The sequence below is a fragment of the Notolepis coatsorum genome, assembly GCF_963971535.1.
Source record: "Notolepis coatsorum genome assembly, chromosome: 19".
Lineage (NCBI taxonomy): Eukaryota > Metazoa > Chordata > Actinopteri > Aulopiformes > Paralepididae > Notolepis > Notolepis coatsorum.
This window is the reverse complement of record NC_140183.1, coordinates 72,679,397-72,704,406: the sequence shown is the minus strand read 5'-3', so window position 1 is coordinate 72,704,406 and position 25,010 is coordinate 72,679,397. Positions and strand designations below refer to the sequence as shown.

General features: G+C 44.2%; 1 protein-coding gene across 3 annotated transcripts in view; it reads right to left on the bottom strand.

Moving 5' to 3' along the window:
- Nucleotides 1-12,545: 12,545 nt before the first annotated feature.
- The window catches only part of mindy3 (MINDY lysine 48 deubiquitinase 3), a 99,274-nt gene continuing 86,809 nt past the window's right edge, over nt 12,546-25,010 (bottom strand). For all 3 annotated transcript variants that reach the window (XM_084335859.1, XM_084335858.1, XM_084335860.1), the window contains exons 14-16: nt 19,809-19,896; nt 18,447-18,518; nt 12,546-14,034 (exon numbers count right to left, since the gene is read on the bottom strand). In XM_084335859.1, the coding sequence (XP_084191985.1) occupies nt 13,885-14,034; nt 18,447-18,518; nt 19,809-19,896 (310 nt within the window). In that variant the 3' untranslated portion in view covers nt 12,546-13,884. The remainder of the gene's footprint in view (nt 14,035-18,446; nt 18,519-19,808; nt 19,897-25,010) is intronic.

The following is a 25,010-nucleotide window of genomic DNA, read 5'->3' as shown; positions in this document are numbered from 1 at the left end:
GTATACTGGGCCCGGTTCTCTTGGGTGAAGTCGGGTACCATAGGCGTGCCAATGTATGACGCTGACTGTGGATACATCGGCGAGCGTTGGGGGAGAGGTCTCCTAGGCGAGTCTCCTCCCGCTTCTTGGTATGGGCTGGTACCGGCAGTGTACCATGGCCCGCTTGTCCAGGTGCTGTTCCTCGGTGCGGGTCGTGCGTCGTGCTCACCCGTGTATAGAGTCGGGGGTCTGTAGCGCAGCTCCGCGGGAGTATAGCCTGGGCTGTACTGGACCTCCTGGTCCGGTAGAGTACTGTGCTGTCTTCGGGCGTGGTTCTCCTCCTCTTCCTCTTCGTCTTCAGTTAGGTCATCCAGTGCTTGTAGTCTCTGGTTTAGCCTCTCCACAGGATATGCTGCTCCTTCCCGGTTGCTAGGTCTCGCTTGGACCGGTGGGGGGAGGTGGTCTGTGGGGGGTATAGACCTCGTCTGTTGGTCAAGTTCAGGGTTGTTTACTCGGCTAGGGGATGCCGCCCTGGAGGTGTGTCTAGACGAGTTCCTGGAGCCTCTGGCGGAGGGAGAGGGTGTTGTCCGTCTGATCAGCTGTTCTATTAGTTGCGCTTGCTGTCTGTCGCGCTCTGCGTCCCGTTGAGCACCGGCTCGTTCTCGGGCCACATTCTCTTCCATCTGAATGCGTCTTATTTCTAGACGTATCTGCTCTTCTTCGCTCCGCTGCTGGATCTGCAGTCGGTCGCGTTCAGCAGCGGCGTTCAGGCTGATGAGGAAGGCCTGCTGTAGGGTCCTCTCTGCCTCGCTGGGAGAAGGCGGTTGTATAGGGGAGCCTTCCCTCGGGGTACTCCTTGCGGAGCCTTGGAGCTCTATCTCCACGGTGCTCTCCCCGTCTTCTTCCGTGCCGAGTTCTCTCTCGGTAGCGTTGTATTCCTCCCGGGACTCATCGGGGACTACTTCTTCAGTACTGGCGGGGTGTGAAGTCATGTCTGGTTCCCACTGGTCCCCACCGTGAACTTGGTCAGTTACATTAGAGCCCGTAGGGGCCTCTATGGTCGGGGTAGTCTGGGCGTTGGGGTTAGACATACTTTTACTTTCTAGTTTTACCGCGTTTACTGTTAGTAGAAGACTAGGTTGTTGACTGACAGCGTAAGCCTCTAAGTACTGAGGGAGCCGTCGTTCGCGCTGCGGGCGTTGGTTAGGAGGATCGTTTCGTGGAGTGTTCATCATAGGCCATTTCAATATTAATAACACTATATTAATATTACACTAATTACCCTCCGGCTCGAAGGACCAATTGTAACTGAGGGGTACAATTCCCTGACTGTATTACTAGATATGATACTTACTACCACTACCTTTGTACTTAATATTCGGCCACCCAGTACACGGCATAAATATATTATCATGAACACTCTCACGTAGATGAAACGGATCCAACACAAATGTACGAATTAGAAACAGGTCTTTATTGCCTACACAGCGATGGTGTGTAGACTAAACACTTAATCACTTAATTACATTTATGAATTGAAATAGTATGCACTTTTATGGCAAGGAGTATTCGTCGGTATATCAATAGATAATGTCCAATCTCTGAAGGCGCAGGTGGTAAATATACGACCTGGAATAGTTAAGGAATAACAGCAATGATACTTTAATGATTATAGGCTGGATACACTAGAGGGGGTTAATCCGGTCGATTGTAAGCCGACAGGAGTAGGAGGGGGGGGGGGTAGAATCCAGCTGCCTCGTCCGGCCAAGGGTATCCCAGGAGAACCCACTGTAGTGCCGTTCAATGCGCCGGCGATCCTTGGACCACAGATGAAAGCAGGTGGACTCTTTGTGGGCCGGCTCTCTCCGGTCCACGGGGGAGAGATGTGGAGAGACCTCGTCTTGCAGAGCGTCTCCTCACCTTGTGTCCTCTCCAGGGGGGGGGTTCCAACACACGGTAGTGTCGGGGGTCTTTATCCATAGAATAATCAAAGTATCCAAAGCATAATCCGTGCCTGGGAAGGCGGGCTGTCGTCGGTAGAATAATCCGGTATACAGGTCCACTCGCTCGTCGGCTCTGGGGCTCCTCGGGTGCAGCTTCACATAGGGTCAACCACCCTGGGTAAGCAGCCAGTTCTCTGCCCGAAACGATGGGGTACTGACTACGGTAGTATTCTCACCGCACGAAGCACTATATATTAACAGACTATTATTAGCTTAATAGACTACGTCCAACTCGACGATATAGTGCCAAATATGACTATTCAAATATTAATATACACGATGTCTCAATACCGATGGTAGGCGAACTTGGCCTTACTCCCACACGTGGCATCGCGGGGAGGCTTTACGTCTGTGACTCTATTGGAGGGTAAGAAACTGGACTGAAAAGAAAGTCCTACTTTAGTAGCGCAGTATATATACGCACTATGAACAAATAGTCCCATTAGTGGTGCGGTAGCCAGATTCCTACGCGGAACTAGGACTTGTTCGTACATGTCGAGCGGTACGTTTGAACTGGGTCTGAGGGGTATGGCAGCCTGGCACCAAGGTCTCGACCAATAGTAGAATGGAGACTATTATGGGATGTTCAGTAGGCCAGAATGGATATTCAACGCATATTGTACAAGGAATATACAAGGGATATCAGGGAATATTAGAGAATATACAAATACAATTAAATATATATATATAAATAAATATATATATTCAGTTTAATCTGGCCCTTCACAACAATCACAGTACATAGAACTTCACAAGAAAATAACAAAAACAATAATAATACAGACTAACAATTATACAGACAAGAGAAAAGAAAACAGAGTTCAACCTTCTAAATTTAATTCCATTCCAAGGGGTACTATCTAATAAATGGTCTTTCCCAGTGTTCAGCCCCGATTCCCGGCCGTGTGACCCTATATTAATAAAACGTACATCTCCAATCCACCACAAGGACCATTTTTTGAGAACACGACCCGAAAACAGAGCAATGAACCTTCATGAAAAAACAAAAACCTGTAGAGGTGTTCCATAGACTCACAGAGACCGTGTAAAAGTGGCCAAACAGTGAAGAAATAGTTAAATAGCTGCCCCCCCATAATATCCCCAGCTAAACTCAAGATGACAAGACAAAAGACAAGACAGACAAAAAACATTTCCTCCTCCCCCTCCCAAGAGACCGCCGGACTCACCCGAACACGCACCTCAACCCCGCTCAGCCGCACACTGCGGTCTTTACCTTCTCAGCTGCTGCGAACCATAGGTCAATTCCAGCCTGCCCCACCCCAATCACCCGGGCTGTGGATATCTCAAGATAAATCACATCCAATAGAGTTAGGGACCAGTTAATCATTGTAAGCTTCTCAGGCTCCTTCCATCTCATTGCTATTAGCTTCTTCGCTGCTGTGACGCCCGCTAGGACAACCCTTTTCAGTTGTACGGACGCGGGTAGTGTCGTTATATCGTTCAGGAGTAGCGTAACAGCTGTGAATGGGATAGTTAGGCCACACAGATCTGAAAGTTTGTCCGTTATTGACCTCCAGAAGCGGGCCACTGGTGGGCAATCCCAATACATATGCATATAAGTGCCAGTGGCCTTTTGAGAGCACAAAGTGCACCGAGAGTCGGTTATCAGTCCCATAGCATATAGCTTCCTAGGTGTAAGATAGGTCCTATGAATATAATTAAAATTAATTTGCTGGTGATTGGGGTTGCGGGAAGATAATGCCACATTTGCCCACACATCATCCCAGTCAAACTCGGGGTCCAACTCCGGGATATCCACACGCCAGATTGTATCCAATGATACATTTTTATACGTGGATTGAATTAAGAGCGTATAAAAGTCGGAGACAAACCCTCTGGATGTCGTCCTGTCCACTATGAGCCTGAGGAAGGGGTGTGGGTGCAAGGCCTGAGCCCACGGTACGCCATGCGCCCTCAGTGCTGACCTTAGTTGAAGGTAAAGAAAGAAGGACTCGCCGGGAAGATCATAAAATTCTCTTAAGTCCTGAAACGCACGGAGGCCGTTCTTATCATAAATATCCTCCAGAGTATGCACTCCCCTCCTTTGCCATTGAGGAATATTAACCGGCTTGTGTCCTACAAGTAATTGCTGGTTATTAAAAATTGGAGAGTCCAGGTGCCATGGGCATTTAACCCCACACGACCTCTGTACATTACGCCACGTTTGGATCACGTGAGTTATGATCGGTCCATACCTCAGCCGGCATTTCGAAATAGAGACAGTGGAGTACACTACATCCTGCAATCTTAGCGGAGATACCGCCGCCGCTTCTAAGGAGCGCCACGATACGGCCTCTACAGGGTCTAGCCAGCACATCAGAGGTCTCAGTGAAAAGGACCAGAAATAAAGTATAAAATCAGGGATTGCGAGGCCCCCATCTTGTTTTCTACGTTGAGTAGTAGCCCTTTTGATTCTCGGGCGTTTGTTATTCCAAATAAACTTAGATACCATCGATTGTACCTTGCGCCAGTGGTCTATTGGAGGGGGCAGGGGGAGCATTGAGCTAATAAAATTTATCCTAGGCAGGATGTTCATTTTGATTATGGAAGCCCGGGCTTGTAAGGAGTTAGGAAGGGACGACCACCTGTCTAGATCCTGGCGTATTTTATCATAAGTACCCGTGAAGTTGTACTTAGTAGTTTGGTTCAGCGTGGGGAATATCTCTATGCCCAAGTATTTAAAATGTTCTACTATGGGGATATCAGCTGGTAGTCGTACCGCCTTGGCCAGATCATTAAGAGGTAGGCAGGCTGATTTGTTCCAGTTAATCTTAAAACCTGACAATTTACCAAAGTCGTCGATTATCCTCAATAATTTTGTGGCCGACCGGGAGGGGTCGTCCATGAAAATCAGCAGGTCATCCGCATAGAGAGCAATTTTGTGTGGAGTATTGTTGACCATTATGGGGACGATGTCCTCCGATTGCCTAATAAATTGGGCCAAAGGTTCGAGGGAAAGCGCGAACAGTCCCGGGCTCAGAGGGCAACCCTGTCTAGAAGATCTGGAGACTGGAAAGAGTGTGGAACAGTTTTTGCCTGTCAGTATCATCGCAGACGGCGAGGCATACAGGACTTTAATCATATGAATAAAACTCTTTCCAAGACCCATGACCTCAAGTACCTTCCACAGGTATGACCACTCAAGTCTGTCAAACGCCTTCATGGCATCCAAAGACAGAACTGTGGATGGAGTTGTATTGTCTTTACTGTTATCGATTACATGCAACAGCCTCCTAAGATTATCTGCAGCCAGACGCCCCGGGATAAAACCAGTTTGATCGCAGTGTACCAATACAGACATAAATCTCTGCAGGCGACGGGCCAGCACCTTGGCAAACACCTTTAAATCGGCCCGAGAAGACTCAAGGGTCTATAGCTACCACAATCATTGGGATCTTTGTCCTTCTTGAGAAGTAAAGAAATCAACGCCATATTGACATCTCTTGAGAACTCCCCTTGTTCGATAGCGTAATTGATCATATCGAGCATCAATGGACCCAGTTGGTCCCAGAAAGCTAAATACACTTCGGGTGGAATACCATCCCAGCCTGGTGCCTTACCCCTCTGCATTTCAACAATCGTCTCCCTCAATTCTACGAGAGTAATCGGTCTCCCCAGTTCCTTGGCCTCTTCCTCAGAAATGTGGGGTATCTCAAGCCCGCCAATGAACGATTCAAATTTAGAGTCATCAAGATTACCCTCTGAGCTATATAACTGTGAGTAAAACTCTTTAAAAGTGTCATTGATCTTTTTCGAATCAGTAGTGACTGCACCCTGGCTCGTCCTAATCGAGGGGATATCCGAGAAATGATCATTTGAGCGTATTTTCATTGCCAATAGATGGCTAGGTCTGGAGCCGTGAAAATAGTAATTTTGTCTTGTCCTATGTATCAAGAACTCAGACTGTTGTTTGAGTATGGAGTTTATTTCTTTTTTGACTATCTTACGTTGTGTGTTTAGTCGTTCATTATAGTTAGTTTGCAAGGATGCGTATAGGTCCGCATATAATGATTCCAGTCCTTCTAGCTTTTTTGACCGGGATTTTCGCAAATTGGAGGCAAATAGTGTGACATGACCCCTGATAAATCCTTTCAATGTGTTCCACAGGACCCTAGGGTCTTCTACTGTGCCAACGTTGATCTGCAAAAATTCAGCTAGTTTACTCCTGAACTCAGAACAGAAGTCATCGTTCTTTAGCAAGGTCGAATTAAAACGCCATCTGGGAGCTCTTGCGGAGAGCCTGCCAAAGGTTGTCGTAAGGAAAATCCCCTTGTGGTCTGAGAGAGCCAAGGGAACCAATGAGACATCGAAACTATCAAACATATTAGGGGATGCGAATGCATAGTCAATTCGAGAGAAGCTTTTGTGTCTGGCTGACAGGTGAGAGTAATCTTTGAGGGTGGGGTTGCATAAGCGCCAAAGGTCTGTGAGCCCTGTGTCTTTGGCCCACATCCTAAGGGCCTTAGAGGCCCGTTTTTGGTCGCTCGTTTCAGAGGGCCCGGACCTATCCATCTCCGCATCCCAGCACGCATTAAAATCGCCACCCACAATGAGAGCGTATCCATTAAGTTCCAACATATTCTTCGTGATTGTATTATAGAACGCTGAATCAAATGTGTTAGGAGCATACAATGCTATTATAGCCATCTTCCTATGCAAGAATTCAACTTTTGCTATAGTAATCCTTCCCTCCGTGTCCGACCATACATCCAAGATTTTGATATCAAGGTTACGTCTTGTAACTATGACTACTCCTTTCGTCTTATCATCGGCTGAGGATGAGGAGATAACGTGATATTGCCGATTTGCCAGTCTTGACACGTCACCTACCAATAAATGCGTCTCACTAAGGAGAGCAAGGTCAATATTTCTCCTCTTCAATAGCCAAAGGACACTGGCACGCTTGTGTGGGGCGTTAAGCCCTCCTGCGTTCCAAATTAAAATATTCAATTTAGCCATGGTCGAGCTTGTATAAATGCGTAGAGAACATACCAGTGCAGCCAGGCTGAGTACAGAGGTGCTGATCCCGGCGGGCCCGGACGGTCAATCCCAGGAGTTCAGAGGAGGAACAATTACACACATATAAGACAACAGTACATAAAACACATAAAAATACCACCCCAGTTACAACCCCCCCTCCTTCTACTCTAAACCTTAACCCCCCCGTCCTATTATAAGGCCCCCTATACCCACTCTCCAATCCCCACCCTATGCCCCATCCCCTGAGGATGGTCATCTTCCTATCACTTCCCACTAGAGACATGGATCAATAAGACGCTCCCCACTCCAACCCCCCTCTAGATAAACCCCTGAGTAAACCCCCACTAGTCCAATAAACACAAATAATAATAAAAATAAAATTCAATAAAGATATCGGTCGAAACCCACCTGAGCCCTGGCCCCAACATGAGACAACCATAATGGTAAAAATAGCCATTATTAAATAATAACTCCACATCAACCTGTAGCCAACTATTTCCGACTCTGCGCTTCAACGTCGCATTGTTATAGCCTAAAAGGGTATAGGAAAATTCAAAACAAAATTAAATTAAAGCATCCCAGCCGATAGTCTAAGGCAGGATCGGGTCACAGGTTAATTGTGCAAAATTGTGTGAACAATGTCAATTAAACAATGACAAAAAAAGGAAGGGAAAAAAAGGGTTATGGTCAAAGTGCACCCCTTTAGCTGTCCCTCTGATCAGGCACAACGGCTGAAATGACATAACCTATGTAAGAATAGAATTAAACACATTCATTAATTAATCCGGGGATGGTAATAAGCAACACCTGACACCACCTGTTATCATACATTGTTTCAATAAAGATATCGGTCGGAGCAGTTAGTCCAAGGTAGGATCGAATCACAGTTAAATTGCTCATTCAAATGCCATTAAAACAGCGACAATAATTATTATATAATTACTCAGCATCAACCCTGTAACCATCTACCTTGGAGTCTGCATATTAATGTTGCAACGTTATAGCATAAATGGATCACGGAAAATTCAAAACAAAATTGAGGCAAATCAGCAGTTAGTCCAAGGTAGAATCGGATCACATTTAAATCGCGCATACAGATGACATAAAAACAGCGACAATAAGAAAGAAAAAAGAAAGGAAAAGAGGGTAATGGCTAAAGTGCAGGCCATATAACCATATAGCCATGAAGTGCAAGCCATACCCGACCCAACCTGTTATCATATATTGTATATGCATATTCAACCGACCTTGGCTTCTACTATGGATCCCAAAGCCCAAAACAACCTGGATATAAAAATAAAAGCATACCAGAAGTTAGTTAGGGATTCGATCGCTCTTGAATTGTGCAAACCAATGTCCCTTTGAACAGCAACAGCAACCAAAATACGTAACCATTAACGGGTCTCGAATGTCTCAGCGCAGACTATAGACGAAGCCCGCTGGCCAGCCCGAGGCTAGCGCGTAAGCTAGTGATGAATCCGGATAGCACGTTAGCCTATTATGTACATTGTTCAGCTAGCTCGTTAGCTTCCAAAGAGGCGATACACAAGTATGACCATGAGGTCAGCCTTAGCAAGTAACAGAAGTCATTGGGAAGCCCCGCTAGTTGGATGGGCATTGGGCAGTTAGCATGTCTGGGCATGACAGCAAGTATTTGTGAATAGTCGGCCTAATCAATGTATATAGGCCCGAACCGCCAAGTCACTCACCCGCCATAGATATCAAGCAACAGACTCGGGTATCTCCGCGAGATATTCCTTCGCTTTAGCCAACGACCAAAACAAACGCTGACCACCGACCTTCTCCAACACAGATAATTTCGCGGGAGCGAATAACGTGGGCCTCAGGCCTAGTTTCCATAGCTTATTCAGGACCACCTTGTATTCGCCTCTCTGTGCTTGAACCTCCGGTGTAAAGTCTTCGAAAATGGCCACTTTGTGATCGCCAAGCCTCAGATTACCCCTTCTGGTACGAGCCGACCGCATGATGAGTTCTCTCTGCTGGAGTCTGTTCAGCTTGACTATGATGGGCCTCGGCTCTTTGTTCACGCCGGGAGAAAACCTGCCCGCTCTGTAGGCCGACTCACAGATAGGAGGCGAAGGGAGGACGTCCGTCCCTAGTATTTTCTGCAGCAGTTCGGGCACGGTCTCAGAGAGACGGCCTTCACCGCTGGTCTCCGGTACTCCAACAATCCTGACGTTGTGGCGTCTATCCCGGGACTGCATCTCCTCCATTGCCGACTGTAGTTTGTTGACTTCAGCCTGCCTAGCCAGCAGGGCGGATTCGAGACCCGCCATCTTCTCGCACTGTAATGATACCTCCGTCGTTAGCGTGGCTAGTTCGTTAGCATTAGCCGAGGAGACAGCGTGCATCGTCTCCATCTTGTCTGTCAGCGGTACTACCGCCAGCCGTATTTCTTCTGATATCTCACGACGGAGGCTGACACAAAAATCCGCCAACACTTTCTTCTGTGCTTCAGCGATGCGTGTCTCAGAGTCTGCGTGTAGCTTGGTCATGACCAAGAGCACAGCTTCGCTTAACTCCCCGACAACGGGCGACGGTGCGGCCAGGCCCGGCGGTGATGGTTTGCTAGTTGGGGCAGTCATGGCTCTGGTTTCCACCCCCGTCATCGTAGAAAGTCGAAAAAAGTCGATGAATGTATGCTAAACACGACGACCTAGCAAACAGATAAAAAACAAATAAAAATAAAATAAAGACTAATGGGGAGAAACGTATATTCAGCACGGTAGAAGGGAGCTCATGTGAAACACGTCTACTCCATGATCGCTCAGCTCCGCCCCTTCGAAAAACAACACATTCTATGATAATCGCCTTTTACTGGAATATTCCAGAACGTTGTCATTTGTCGGCCTATTTATGAATCGTTTTCAAATAAACGCTAGATGATCGATAGTATATGTGTGCGCACGCACGCTCGTGCCGTGCGCTGATAATCGCTGCTGTTATTTCCTCATGGCTTTTACAGTCAAAACAGCTATATCACATATAGTGGAAATGCTTATATCTCCGTGAAAACGAGTCTGATTATCCTAACACTGATAACATAGCTTCCTTACCTGAGGTCAGATGGTATCCAAATGGTTTATTCCAATTTCCGATCGCCATTCGAAAAAATCGATAAATGTATTGATCAACCGTGTATACAGTAGCATGATCCGCGCGGCTCAGAGGCTCCAGAATTAACTCTGGTAGACCCCGGCTGCATCAGTGAGAAGTAAAATGTGGAGTCAGAAATCCATTCTCCCATTCACTTTCATTGAGTCCATTCCAAAAGGGTGATTTACCATCTGGGAGACGATAGGGGGCGCTTTTTTCAGATCTGAGCGCCGGCGGTCCCTGGATCTCCAACGGTAGGCTCGCGTGATGCAATATGATTTCAGATCGCTAATAAAAAATAAATAAATAACCAGAATATTCTTGGGTGTGGCACTCAACGGTCGGGGCGTAAACCCGAATATTCTCGGGCGTGGCACTCAAAGTGTTAATACCCTATTCAATGTCAGGGAGATGTATTTTGCCTGTAAAAGGCATACTGGGACTCCGAAGGTGCAGTACCGGCCAGATTCTGCTAGTAGCGCTGTATCAAGAATGTAGTAACCCGTTCCAGACCGGGTGCGACACTGAAAACGCTCCGGGCGCTCTTTTCTACTAACCTGAACCTAGGGCTTCACCCGATCGCATTTCATTATGCTGTGGTCGGTTATGTCGTCGACCAAATGGACATACGATCTACCAGATGGCGATCAAATAATTTGAATATTCTTTTTGGAATCCCACCGGCCACAGGTAAGAACAATTTGACGTAAATGTCATAGCCATCCCCCTGATCAGCGTATGTTGTGGTAATAACGAATGCCGTTATTGGCAAACAATTAATCAGAAACGACCCCCCCCCCCTCCCCTTTCATGCATTCATGATGAAACATAATACCCATCATATGCATTTGATTTTTTTATTGTAGCGTGTGTAGGGACGAAACGCCAATGGATTTGATATAATACACGTTGCGGCTTATAAACAGCCTCCCAGGAATTAGCCCCGATCATTCCGAAATAACACTCATATTCACCACGGTATAAAACGGGAACGTATGGATGGAAAAATTCTTTCTTTTTTGCATCTTGAACGGAGGGTTCTTACTGTCAAATGACCATGATATTGTATCCATAGCTATAATATAAAATATAGATTTAGCTCTACAAATAACATGACGCACAGTGAAAGTGTGTAATGAAAAGCTGGCCGTGGCTAAACAGGCCGGGGAATTCCAATGGCCGGGAATGAGTTAAAAGGAACATGCAAACCTTTTGTTTTTCAAAAATCTACAGGGCTTTTGAGGTGATGAAATCACTGCACCCAGGCAGCAGTGGTTCGGCAAAAAGATATTCCGAGTATATATCTGCTTAGAAATTTAAAATGTCTAATTCTTTATTTTTTCATGTTTACAGGAAAAGTTTTGGAGTTGTATTTGGAATGTAGGGAACTAGGCTACACTGGCACACCTACTTCCAGTGAATGACGCTAAGCTAGGCTAAGGGTGCGGCTGTTCCAAGCCTTAATGCATGCAGAGAAAAAAAGGGTATGTATCTGCTTGTCTAACTCCAGGGTAGATGGCAAATAAGCAAATTTCCCAAAAAGTTGGCGTGTTCCTTTAAGTCTCACGGTGACGCCACTCTGCGATTGAATGAAAGGATGAATAAAAAAATAAACCCTTCTCTTTTACATGGACACAGGAGAGGGATCTGAGGGTGTAGCTTTGTTCATCTGCATAGTACATTTGTGTCTTGTTTTGCAGTGAATGAGATGCCATCAATGTCTTAGTAGATTTAGTGTGTGCCGGTCAAGACAGATTTAGAGAGGAGAAACTGACCCCGGGTCTGTGTGATGGTGATTTAATGAGGCTAGACGGTGTTTAGTTGCACATTCTGTAGCCCGCGGTCACCAAAGGCAGAGGTCGCCAGCTATATGACATCATAATTATTGACAAAAAAACATATCCAGACTGTTTTGAACAAAAAGAAAAGTGTTTATTACAGAACCTTGGAGTGTGGTAATAAATACATGAGTACTTGATCACATCCTGTTATGGTCGTGCAAAGCCAGCTGTACTTAAAAAGACTTCCAGGGTGAAAATACTGAAGATCCTTCCCGTTCAGAGCTCCAGTCCTCTGCCTGCGGATTGGTCCCTTTACCCCGTGAACAGCTTGGAAGTGTGACGCTGTGTTTGTGAGTGGGTGAGCTTGTGTTTTCTCATGTGGAAGGCTGTGTTTGTGAGCGGGTGAGCTTGTGTGTTCTCGTGTGGAAGGCTGTGTTTGTGAGCGGGTGAGCTTGTGTGTTCTCGTGTGGAAGGCTGTGTTTGTGAGCGGGTGAGCTTGTGTGTTCTCGTGTGGAAGGCTGCATGGTGTGGAGTTACAGTAGTGTTCACAGTCGGTTGGCTGTACACACGAGGTTCGATAAGTAGTTCGAGAACCAGCTGGTGAAATAAGAAAGGGTAAAACGACCCGGTTCTGGGTAACCACACTGTAATTAACGGGGGCCGACCCGATCCATCACTTTTATTAAACACAGAACATTCGATTGGGATCATTAAATAATAATAGATTTTTCTCCATTAGAGAGATCTAGCATACTTGAATGTTGCAGGGTCGTTACTAGTTGGCCAAGCAGCAATGCCGGAACTCGTTATACTGTAAGTTTCACCTCATAAGTTGTTGATAAACCAAACCCAACTTAAAACGGTGCTGTAAGTGGTATTTTCTTGTCAAAATAAGTGTTAAATAGCTCTACATTCCGACAGCCATCACTGGTATAGTGGTTGGTCAGTAACATGGGTCTCCCAGTCCCTCCAGTCTGCAGTAAACACAAAATAAATGTCCTGGTATCCAATTCTCACTTTATCCAATCAGGAGAGAGAACCCTAGATTTTTTTTTATACTTATTTCAAGAAATCTTGCCAAGCCAAATTAGCTGACAGATTATTTCGTTTTTATTTCTTATTTTAGTTTTATATTTGCAGTGTGGAATTGTCTCTCCTGATAGGATGAAGTGAGAACGGGATACCAGAGAATTTATTTTGCGTTTACTACAGAGCAGGAGGGACTGGGAGACCCATGTTACTGACCAAACACTCTATATATCAGTGATGACTGTCGGAATGTAGAGCTATTATTTTAACATGTAAACAACTTATTTTAACAAAGAAAAAACCACTTACAGCACCTTTAACCCCAACCTCAGTGGACACCTCCATGTCCCACCATAAAACTAAAATAGTGATGACAAAAGGTGCTGACGGGAAATAAACCTGTTCCCAAGCTGTTCCCCTAGCAACGTAATTTCACTGACAGAGGTCTACGGGTAGCGAGGCTCCCGCTGCCCAACGCTATCTGAGTGAATCAAAGTCTGATTGGACCCAGCAGACTCTCCCAACTCTCCTCTCCACGAGAGAATATAAACACTCATTAAGGAATTGTTCTCCCTTTTTCTCTCTCTCCATTACACCATAAACATCCTGCGTGTCAATTTACAAGCTATGTGGAACAGACAATGGCATGAACAGTAAACGTGAACATGTTGGTATGTGTGTGTGTATATGTGTGTGTGATTGAGAATGCAAGTGTATATCACAAACATGTACGTCTTGTCTGTGGATGTGTGTTTCTCAGTCTCTTGTGTGTGTGTGTGTGTGCGCGCATTTCCTCAAATGTCTCTCGTCTCGTGTGTGTGTGTCTCAGTCTTTGTGACTTGCTGACCTATAGGGGTCAGTCTCCAAAGGGGTGGGGGGGGGGGGGGGGTGGCGGTCAGGGCAGATAAGGTGGGGGTCAGCAGTGGGCCATCCACAAACACGCACGCACAACACAGACAGGGGTGCCGTCAGTGCTAGTTGAGGGACGGCGAGCGGTCGGTGGTCCACAGTAATTCGATGTATGGCCACTTGGTCTGGAGGCAGCGCTTCACTGGAGTGTCATCCGTCAGAACCATGGGGTCCTCGAAGCCCACCACCAGCGCTGTCCCCTCAACGTAGTCCACCTAACAACAACAACAAACACCAGGGATTCAGGTCAATTTACTTTCAATGTTATCAATTCAAAATAAGAACTGAAACGACAAGTCACTTGTATAATTGATGGAGAATTTCTTTCCTTTTTGTAGTAGAAGAAGAATTAGAATTTTCTAAGAAAATGTACTTGCTAAATTGAACTAAATTAATTGAACCCATCCCTTATCACACATGTCAATGACAATTTCCTTAACACACAGTTAACCTCTTCCACCCGGAGCCTATTTTCTGAAACTCTGCCTAAAATACATACCTAAGTAAATAGAATATTGCTCCACTTCTACAAGGTCCATTTGCATATTCTTCTAGGGACATCTATGGTAGAGCCATATGAAATCCGTTTTATTTTTTCCCAAATTCCATTTTATTTTTTCCCAAATTCCGTTTTTTCCGTTTTAATATTTCAGAATTCTGTATTTTGCTTTGTACGCTCATTTTACCATCAGAAAAAGTGTCTAATAAGTGGGAATGAATAAATGTCCACAATTTAATAAGATATAACAGTCCATTTAATAGGGCTGTCTTAAATACTTCAAAGCTTCGTTCGATGGGCATGGGATTCGAATATGAAAATAAAATTATTATTAAAAAATATAAAAATATAAATGATATATATATATTTTTGCAAAATCAACTCTGCCTCTCTTTGTTAACTACAACAAGCAATGCTGTTTGTTATTTAAGATGAGGTCGGACTCAACACTGACAGATTTGTGTTCATTGTGCTGCTTTTATAAAGCCTCAAATGATGGCTTACAATATTTCATGAAAGTGTTTTGTTTGTCTAAGATTTAAAAAGGTTTAAACTTTACAGCACTGACAAAGTTGAACAAAGTGCTGTACAAGTCCCACAACATTAAAAAAAAAAAAAAAAAAAAAATTATTTACAGTTGATTCCATTTTTATTGCTCAATTCCGCGATTCCGTGATCGCGGATTTCATATGGCTCTAATCTATGGACCTCAGTGAATGTATTCCAAGTGTCAGAAATATTGTGTCTATTACTAGGCTTGCTTAAATTGTGATGAAACAGAGAATATGAATTATGATTTTTCTTTGCATCTTTGACAGTGAATAACACCATGCTAATAATGACCAAACATTGAGATCATGTGTACAAAGAATCTAAGGAAATGAATAAAGGGAAGATGATTAAACAGAAGGTTCTGTAGATACAGTACTGAATTCTCCCATCCGGACCAATGCAATTTGAAATATTATTATAGAATATAGAATAGCAGGCTTAGTTATAAATCACCTTATTATAGCCAATTCGCACATTTATATATATATACATATATTATCTTTCAAATGCCCGAGTTCAATTTGGATTTAGTATCACCAGGCGTGCATAAGAACAGATAATGAAATCTACTGTAATCTACTGTACTTTTTTATTTTCACCACAGTGCAACCATTTTGAAACTAATTTCAGATCTAATTGTTGCTGCACGCTAACAATAGGGAAGAGAAACTAACTGCGTTTCAATATTTGTCAAAAACGTTACCTTTTGTGGTAGAATTATCCAGAATAATAAGAGTTATTGAAATAATTCATACAGAACTATGAACCTTGAACCCCATAGAACCTTACAGGAAGTGTAGTTTTGAAAAATTCCAACGCAGATCCAGAGCTCTGGATGTCCGCCGACGGACCCCACGGTTGGAAGAGGTTAACACATTGGGTGCCGTTCACGAGAATTCTCATTTCTGTGGCCCAATGGTTCAGTGCCAGAAACAAAGATTCTGGGTCGTTATTTCTTTTATTAGCTATTTCCATTCATAATCCATCGAGGCAGCCTGTGCAGGCTGTCCTGAATGGGTCTGAGATCGCAAACATCCAATACCGCCGCCTAACGCCTTGCGGCCAGTATTGCACATCCTTGGAATCTCTCTGGCTCCGCCTGTACGTTGATCTAAAAAGACCGGTCTGGGTTTTCCTATCCGGGGAGGAGTAACGTTTATAACACATGGATTGGGGAGAATCAAGTACAGCGGATTCATGTGCTTTGGTGGATTATGTTGGCAACACGATCGACATCAATACTTGGAATGGCGATCAGATAAATTGGAATATTGTTTTTGCAGTACATCCTAGTCAAGGTAAGGGCTATATGTGATCAATCTTGCGTTGATCCGAGCATGCCTTTGTTGTGATCCAAAAGTGTTATTGTAACGTTACTCCACAACGTATGCCGTTGGTGACGATCGAAGCATAGAACCCCCCCCCCCCCCCATCCTTTCATGCATGCATGATGAAACATAATACCGATAATATAGCGTTGATTTCAGTTTGATTGTTGATCCAAGCGAGGAATGGCATGATTTCTAGTGACATGCAGTAAATGCTGCTTAGCGGCCAAAATGTTGGCGTGTTCCTTTAAGTTAACATTTAAGTCTGCATGCTTCTTGGACATATATACTTAAACAGTTAACTGGAAGCCTTAAGTCTATAATATGCTGCTTGGACATATGTACTTAACAAACACTGAACATGTGGAAGCATTACGTCTGTATGCTGCTTGGACATATGTACTTAACACTTAACATGTGGAAGCATTAAGTCCGTTTGCTGCTTGGACATATGTACTTAAACACTTAACATGTGGAAGCATTACGTCTGTTTGCTGCTTGGACATATGTACTTAACACTTAACATGTGGAAGCATTAAGTCAGTTTGCTGCTTGGACATATGTACTTAAACACTTAACATGTGGAAGCATTAAGTCTGTTTGCTGCTTGGACATATGTACTTAAACACTTAACATGTGGAAGCATTAAGTCGGTTTGCTGCTTGGACATATGTACTTAAACACTTAACATGTGGAAGCATTAAGTCGGTTTGCTGCTTGGACATATGTACTTAACAAACACTTAAAATTTGGAAGCATTAAGTCTGTATGCTGCTTGGAAGTGTTCGTCTCCATCATTCACACATTTCCTCGGAAAGGATCAGAGGTGAAAGAAGAGCGATGTAAGTCTGACAAGCACAAGTGAACACAAACACACAAGGAACGCACACACACACACGGAAAGACAAAAACATGGATATGACTGCAATACACACACACGGACATAAAAGCATGCACACACAGCTGTAGGGGGCAGCTGTCAGTGGTTCTAGTATTCCCATCTGGAAATATGGGGGCTGGGAATACCATCACAACCAAACAGGCGCTGTGCTGTGCTGCATACATGCGTGTGTGTGTGTGCGTGTGAGCGCCATGCCACTCATACATTAACAGGTAGCTGTATGGAAGAAGGAAGCCTGTTACAGACTAGACAAACATGACGGATGAAGTAAGTGATATTCCTGAGTACCAGCGTAGCACAGCCACCTTCAGTTACAAATACATCCATTAACCGTCATCCATCACACTAATAGGCCTACCGTTAACCATTCATCAAAACTAGGTGGTTGACAGTAGGCTCCGTCTCAGAAAGCACCAGGAGAAATTGGAGGCTAAGCCGGGGTTTTGGCTGGATGAGCGGGCTATTGGGTTTACAATAGCTTCTGTTTATTCTGGAGTGGCCTGCTGCTTCCTATTGAGGGTGTGTGTGTGTGTGTGTGTGTGTGTGTGTGTGTGTGTGTGAGCATGTTTATGAAGGAGAGAGGGGGAAAGACAGAGGAAGAATAGAAGAGACAAGAGAGGAGGAGAAACGAGGAGAGTGAGGGAGGAAGAGAGAGAGGGATCACCGTAAAAAGAGGGAGGAAATGAGGAGAAAGAGGGATGAAGAAAGAGGAGAGAGGGGGCAGAGCATGCTAGCAAGAGAGGGATGACTGAAAAAAGAAGAGGAGGGAGGAAATGAGGAAGGAGAGAGAGAGAAAGAGGGATGGAGAGATAGAAAGAGGGATGAAGAGAGAGTAGAGGGGGCAGAGCATGCTAGCAAGAGAGGGATGACTGAAAAAAAAGAGGGAGAGATAGGGAGGAAATGAGGAAGGAGAGAGAGAAAGAGGGATGGAGAGAGAGAATGAGGGATGAAGAGAGGAGAGAGGGGGCAGAGCATGCTAGCAAGAGAGGGATGACTGCAAAAAAAGAGGGAGAGATAGGGAGGAAATGAGGAAGGAGAGAGAGAGGGGGATGAAGAGAGAGGAGAAAGAAAGAGGGATGGAGAGGAGAGAGAGAAAGATGGATGGAGAGGAGAGCGAGAAAGAGGGATAGAGAGGAGAGAGAGGGATGAAGAGAGAGGAGAGAGAAAGAGGGATGAAGAGAGGAGAGAGAGAGAAAGATTGATGGAGAGAGGAGAGAGAAAGAGGGATGAAGAGAGAGGAGAGTGCAAGAGAGGGCGAGAGAGAGAGAAAGAGGAATGAAGAGAGAGGAGAGAGAGAGAGAGAGAGAGAGAGAAAGAGAAAGAGGGATGAAGAGGAGAGAATCTTACCCTCTCGTTGTGGTTGGACTGCTTAAGCCCGTTGTAGTGGTAGACAGGGAAGGAGTCTGGGATTCCTGAGTCCTGAAACACATGCAGATGACAGAGCAGGGTGAGACGGTGCTGACTGCTCTGACACAGATGGGGGTTAAGAGACGCAGCGAGAGGCGGGCTGAACATTCTGGGGCCCAAAGTCTGACCGACAAACCTCAGGCCTGAAACCCAAGCCCCCACACGCTCGGGTTAAGGGTGTGTTTAAGTGTAGGTTTGAGTGTGCGTATGTGTGGGAGAGAGAGAGAGAGAGAGAGAGAGAGAGAGAGAGAGAGAGAGAGAGAGAGAGAGAGAGAGAGACATCCCCAGTCTAACACAACAGCCAACACTACAAAAACAATTGAATGACACTGAGCCAAAACACTTCCAATATCTTTGGCTGCAATGTCCAGAGTGAAAATAGTGTGTGTGTGTGTGTGTGTGTCTAACATATGTGTGTCTGTATTTGAAACCCTAACCCTCGCACCAATCCCACGTGTGTCTGAGTGAGAGAGTGTGTGTGTGTGTGTGTGTGTGTGAGAGAGGAGAGAGAAAGAGTGTCCAGTTGTCTGTGAATATATGAATGTGTGTGTGTGAGTGTGTGCATGTGTGAGAGAGAGAGAGAGAGAGAGAGAGAGAGAGAGAGAGAGAGAGAGAGTGTGTGTGTGTCCAGTTGGCTAATGTGTGTGAATATATGAATGTGTGTGTATGTGCGTGCGTGTTAGAGAGAGAGAGAGAGTGTGTGTCCAGTTGGCTAATGTGTGTGAATATATGAATGTGTGTGTATGTGCGTGCGTGTTAGAGAGAGAGAGAGAGAGAGAGAGAGAGAGAGAGAGAGAGAGAGAGAGAGAGTGTGTGTGTCCAGTTGGCTAATGGCAGTATAATTTTTTTGCGGCTGAGGGCCAATCCTCTGGTGAGTCCCTTAAGCCCTGATCACTTTAACACACTTCCCTCTCTCTCCCGCATTCTCCCTCTCTATTCCCCCCTCGCTCGCCCTCTACTCCCAGTGCCTTTACATAAAGCCCCCCCCCCCAATGACATCGTATTGTAGTGAACACCACACACGCGCGCACACACACATCACATGAGACGCCGCAGGAATGCATTTGGCAGCAAACCTCTGATTTGATAGGGAAGTGCTACATATGGGTTGTGTGTGATATGTAATGAACGACTATGTAATTTCTGTATAATATAATGTTATGTGTGCAGTTTGATGAGGAATTTCAACTGGGATGACCTCATACATCGTACATACATAGACCGTCGCCTCTAATGGATAGATGGCTGTTTCCATGGCGAAACAAATACAGAGCGCACACACACACACACACACACACTTACCTGATCAGGGAAAAACTCCAGGAGGAACGGGCCCAACAGAATTATCCCCAAACTCTCTGGGTCCAGTTTACCCTTCATCAGATTCACACTGAGAGAGGGAGAGAAGGGGGGGGAGAGAGAGAGACACATTATTTCTGTAGTTTTGCTCTTTGTTTGATGTGTGAAATATTCTTTGGCAACATTGGTTTCTTCCCATTCATGTCAATAAAGCTCAGCTTGAATTGCATTGACAATTTGACATTTAACTGAGAAATTTTAACTATTATGTACCCTACTACTATGCTACTATAATTATACTACTACCTATCATGCTAATTATGGCTATGCTACTGTACTTATACTACAACCTATCATGCTAATTATGTCTGCACTACTATGCTACTATACTTATACTACTACCTATCATGCTAATTATGTACCCTACTACTATGCTACTATACTTATACTACTACCTATCATGCTAATTATGTCTATAGTACTATCCTTATACTACTACCTATCATGCTAATTATGTCTATAGTACTATCCTTATACTACTACCTATCATGCTAATATGTCTATAGTACTATCCTTATACTACTACCTATCATGCTAATTATGTCTATAGTACTATCCTTATACTACTACCTATCATGCTAATATGTCTATAGTACTATCCTTATACTACTACCTATCATGCTAATATGTCTATAGTACTATCCTTATACTACTACCTATCATGCTAATATGTCTATAGTACTATCCTTATACTACTACCTATCATGCTAATATGTCTATAGTACTATTCTTATACTACTACCTATCATGCTAACATGTCTGTACTACTCTGCACTCAGAGTGTAACACTCAAGTTCGACACTGTTTGACGAACGATGCCACTGACCCTCCGCCGCCAGAGATGTACCCCTCCTGGCGACTTGTTGGTAAGAGTGTTACACTTTGGATAAAAGCGCCAGCTAAATGACTCAATGTAAATATAAATGAGAAGGGAGAGGGAGAAAAACAGATGGAACAGAGATAGATAGAGGGGGAAATATAGAACAAAGAAAGAGAGGTAGGAGAGAGAGAGATAAAGTGAGAGAGTACTCAATAGGGTATGAAATTGCTGTGTTTTGTCTGTGATTTGTCGCGTATGAAAATGACCACCGGTGCAATTTAATGAGGACTTAACCACGTTGTTAACGACGATGTGTAATGTATGTGTTGGACTGTGTATATGGCTGTGTGTGTGTGTGTGCGTGTGCGTGAGTTTTTGGGAACACCACAGCGTTCCTAAATTTACCCCCTTTTCCAGACATTCCTGTGTGTTAGAGCAGTGTTATTATTATTATTCCACAGTGATAACAGCACTAGTCCGATTGCCCTTTTAAGGCAGAAAGGAGAGAAGAGTGGCTCATACCCAGATATAGAAAATGGAATGATAGCACTATCATATCACCCACACTCCTGCAGAAGGTTGGGACGTCAAACATCTCTGTCCAGGGAGGATGTAAACTAACCAGTGCTACCGATACTCACATTATTTCCCCTTAGCATATTGAATAAATCATATCATTATTGTTCAGCCCATATTTTTTGTCTCTTTTATACCGTGTCCACGATGATGAACGCAGCCATAAGGGTATGGTTTCCTTACGCAGAAATGATAGTCCGTTTGCTTTTCTGATAACTACATCACGGCATAATTCATGAATGTTCAGACAAGCTTAATCTTTGGTTCATGTGTGATACTCCGTGTACTAATGCTGCAATTTTCTTTCCAAACTAATTTGGTGGTGGATGTCCGGATTCGGCCCAGTTATAAGGCGCTTGCAGGCTGTGTGACGTACAGGCAGCTCTGCGTAGGTGTGTGCATCACACCTCATCCGGAGGCTTCTGATGTCACGTCAGCAGGTCACATGTCTTTATGCACATGGCTCGCTGTCGCGTCATCATGGTCAGCTTAAACCTGCACTATGTAACTTTTACATGGGACAAATACAGCTTCTTTAGCAAGGGCGAGGGCAACAGTGGCTCAGGGGGTAGAGTGATCGTCTGGTAATCTGAAGGTTCCCGGTTTGATTCCGTCTGCTCCCAGCAGTGTGTCGAAGTGTCCTTGAGCAAGACACTAAACCCCTAAGTGCTCCCGATGAGCAGGTTGGCATCTTGCATGGTTGCCTCCACTTTCGGTGTGAGAATGTGTGAGTGAATGGGTGAATGTGAGGCATAAATTGTAAAGCGCTTTGGATTAAAGTGTCCATTTACCATTTATAACTGCAGTCTATTTACCATTTATAACTGCAGTCTATTTACCATTTATAACTGCAGTCTATTTTACCATTTATAACTGCAGTCTATTTACCATTTATAACTGCAGTCTATTTTACCATTTATAACTGCAGTCTATTTTACCATTTATAACTGCAGTCTATTTTACCATTTATAACTGCAGTCTATTTACCATTAACTGCAGTCTATTTACCAACCTAAATGAGAAAACCCTCCCAACAACCATGTATGAAAGTTAGTGGAATTGCCCATACGAGCCCTTCTGGTCCTTCTGTCACAAAATCATCATTTCTAAAGCATAAATGTGTACGACATGAAAGAAAAAACATGCGCAAAGTTACCTCCCTCAAACGAATTTTTACCAATGAACCATTTTCTCTTATCTTCCTCGTTCGTCTCCATATAAAACCCTAAGCAGTTACCTCTGCTGACCTAGCAGGTCCTACCATGCTCTGTAAATAACTCATGTACATATACCGATATGCCCTACTTTGTTTACCTGTTTTATTGCACAATGTCGTTCTATTGGATTCTTATTATATATTACTATTGTTATTACTATATTACTATTGTATTATGCACAATCGTTGCGGGCAAGACCCCCCGCATTTCATTGTATACTTGTATGCCGTGACAAATAAAACTCTTGACTTGACTTCTTGACTCTCGTGGCCACGGGTGGCCGGCATTGTGTGAAGGTTACGTAGTGGAGCTTTAAATCGTGACTTTGGAGGGAATGTGTAGTATGTGAACGGTACAAGCGACGTGGGTTGTCCTAGTGGGTATATAGAATATGATGCTCAGATTATAAAATAAAAAGATCCTCATGATTCCATTGTAATGGAAAAAGACCAGAGGGGTTTATCAGCGGTTCAGATGACGGACGTTACACGGGGAAGATGAAAAATATCAATACGTTTGTCAGTTACACGTTTAACACATTGTGCGCCAAGAACGGCGTAAATCGTTATTGCCCGCCATGCGTTGAACGCCAACAACGACGTATCACGTGTTTTGGATCAATATTTCATTTTTTCGCCATGGCATTCATAATTCATCCAGTCTCCCTCCGGATCGCAGCCGGACCCTGTTCTGATATTGCAACGCCTCAATACCGCCGCCTGGTGGATGCTCGGGCGAGTTACACTCACGCCAAACCGGAAGTGGCGATCGGTGCATCGAGGAAATTCCTCCGCCAGAGATATATTGTGGCGTGGATCAATATACACACTTGAGTGCATTTGGATCGCTTTCGAAACGCAATAATCGATATGATTTCGGCGTTTATTGCGTCATACAAACCGGAAATGGATCTAGCAGATCGACATCCAAATAATTGGGATATTTTTCCTCCAGTCTCATCGGCGAACGGTAAGAGGAAACTAACGTTACTTTCAGCTTGATTGTCCATTTCTTTGTTTGCAATCAGTCTGATCAATATATCAACCCATACTAAATAAAGCCGTTAGACGATCAAGGAATTATAAACGACCCCCCCCCCCCCTTCCTTCACGCATGATGAAGCATAATGTATACCGATCATATACATTTGAATTTTTTAATATAGCGTGTATAGGAAAGAAACGCCAATCGATAAATCTATAATATGCTTCAGGGCCTATAACTAGCGTTTTTGGAATTACAGCAGAAAAGCTTAAAAACATACTTATATTCTCGACGGTATTAACACAACAATGTAGGGCTGGGCGATATGACCAAAAACGTTATCGCGATAAAATTATAAAATTATTTTCATATAATTCGATATCGATAATTATCGTCGATATAATGTCTGTCAAGTTTAATTAACTTCTAATATGCTGCTGCGAATGTCTCAAGTCGAGTTGATGTCGTCATCAGTCCGCGCACGTTAACAGTTAGCCGACAAGCGGAGTATCTCATGACAATAAATATGACACTAAAATACTCTTCCGCCACAATATATTGAAACGACGTCCACTCCCACACTACTATAAACGTGGCCTCAGAATTCAAAACACACACATACTCGGCACGTAAATATATAAAACAGTGCCGTGCAAGCTAGGTATCCTAGCCAGCCTGTTGCTTCTAAGCGGTGTATTCCACGACAATGTGCTAAATATGACACTAAAATACTCTCTTCCGCCACAATATATTGAAACGACGTCCACTGTATACCCCACACTACTTAAACGTGGCCTCAGAATTCAAAACACACACATACTCGGCACGTAAATATATAAAACAACGCTGTGCAAGCTAATTAGCCTAGCAAGCCTTGTTGTTGAGTGAGTCCTAGTACCTCTGGGTCTCCTTCCGGATCTCGTTCGCTCTCGGCCATCTCCTTCACTGATTGGTTGTTAGCTGTTGTGCGTATGCACGTCACGTCATCACGTAACGTTGGTTGTTGTTAGTGAGTGTGATGAGCCGAGGCTGAACGGAGCAAAGCTTGGAAATCGATATATCGAAACTTTGCGACCACGTTTCATGTTTATTTCGAGGAAATTATTTATCGCGATAGTTATCGTTATCGTTTTATCGCCCAGCCCTACAACAATGTATGAATGAAAAAATATAACGTTCCCACATCCGGAACGATAGATACCCGATGTTGAATGGGCCATAGTAATGCAGATATAGCTATAATATTTAAAAAGTTATAGCCCTGCAAAGAAGGTAAACATCTCCATAGGCTTACAGTGGTGGCAGAGAGGGCATAATGATGGGCACAATGCATGGCGCCCAATGTGTTAAGCTCCTATTCCATCCCGCAAGCAAGTCAATAAAAAAGTTGTGGTGTTGTGATGAGTTGTGTGTAGAGTGCACTCTGAGAGCCACTATACAAACACATGCAGTGTACTGATTGCATGACTGCATGTGACCTTTGCGTGTCTTAGCATGTCTTGGATGTAACCGGTCATGTGATGTGTGGCTGACCAGCACTGTGGGTTA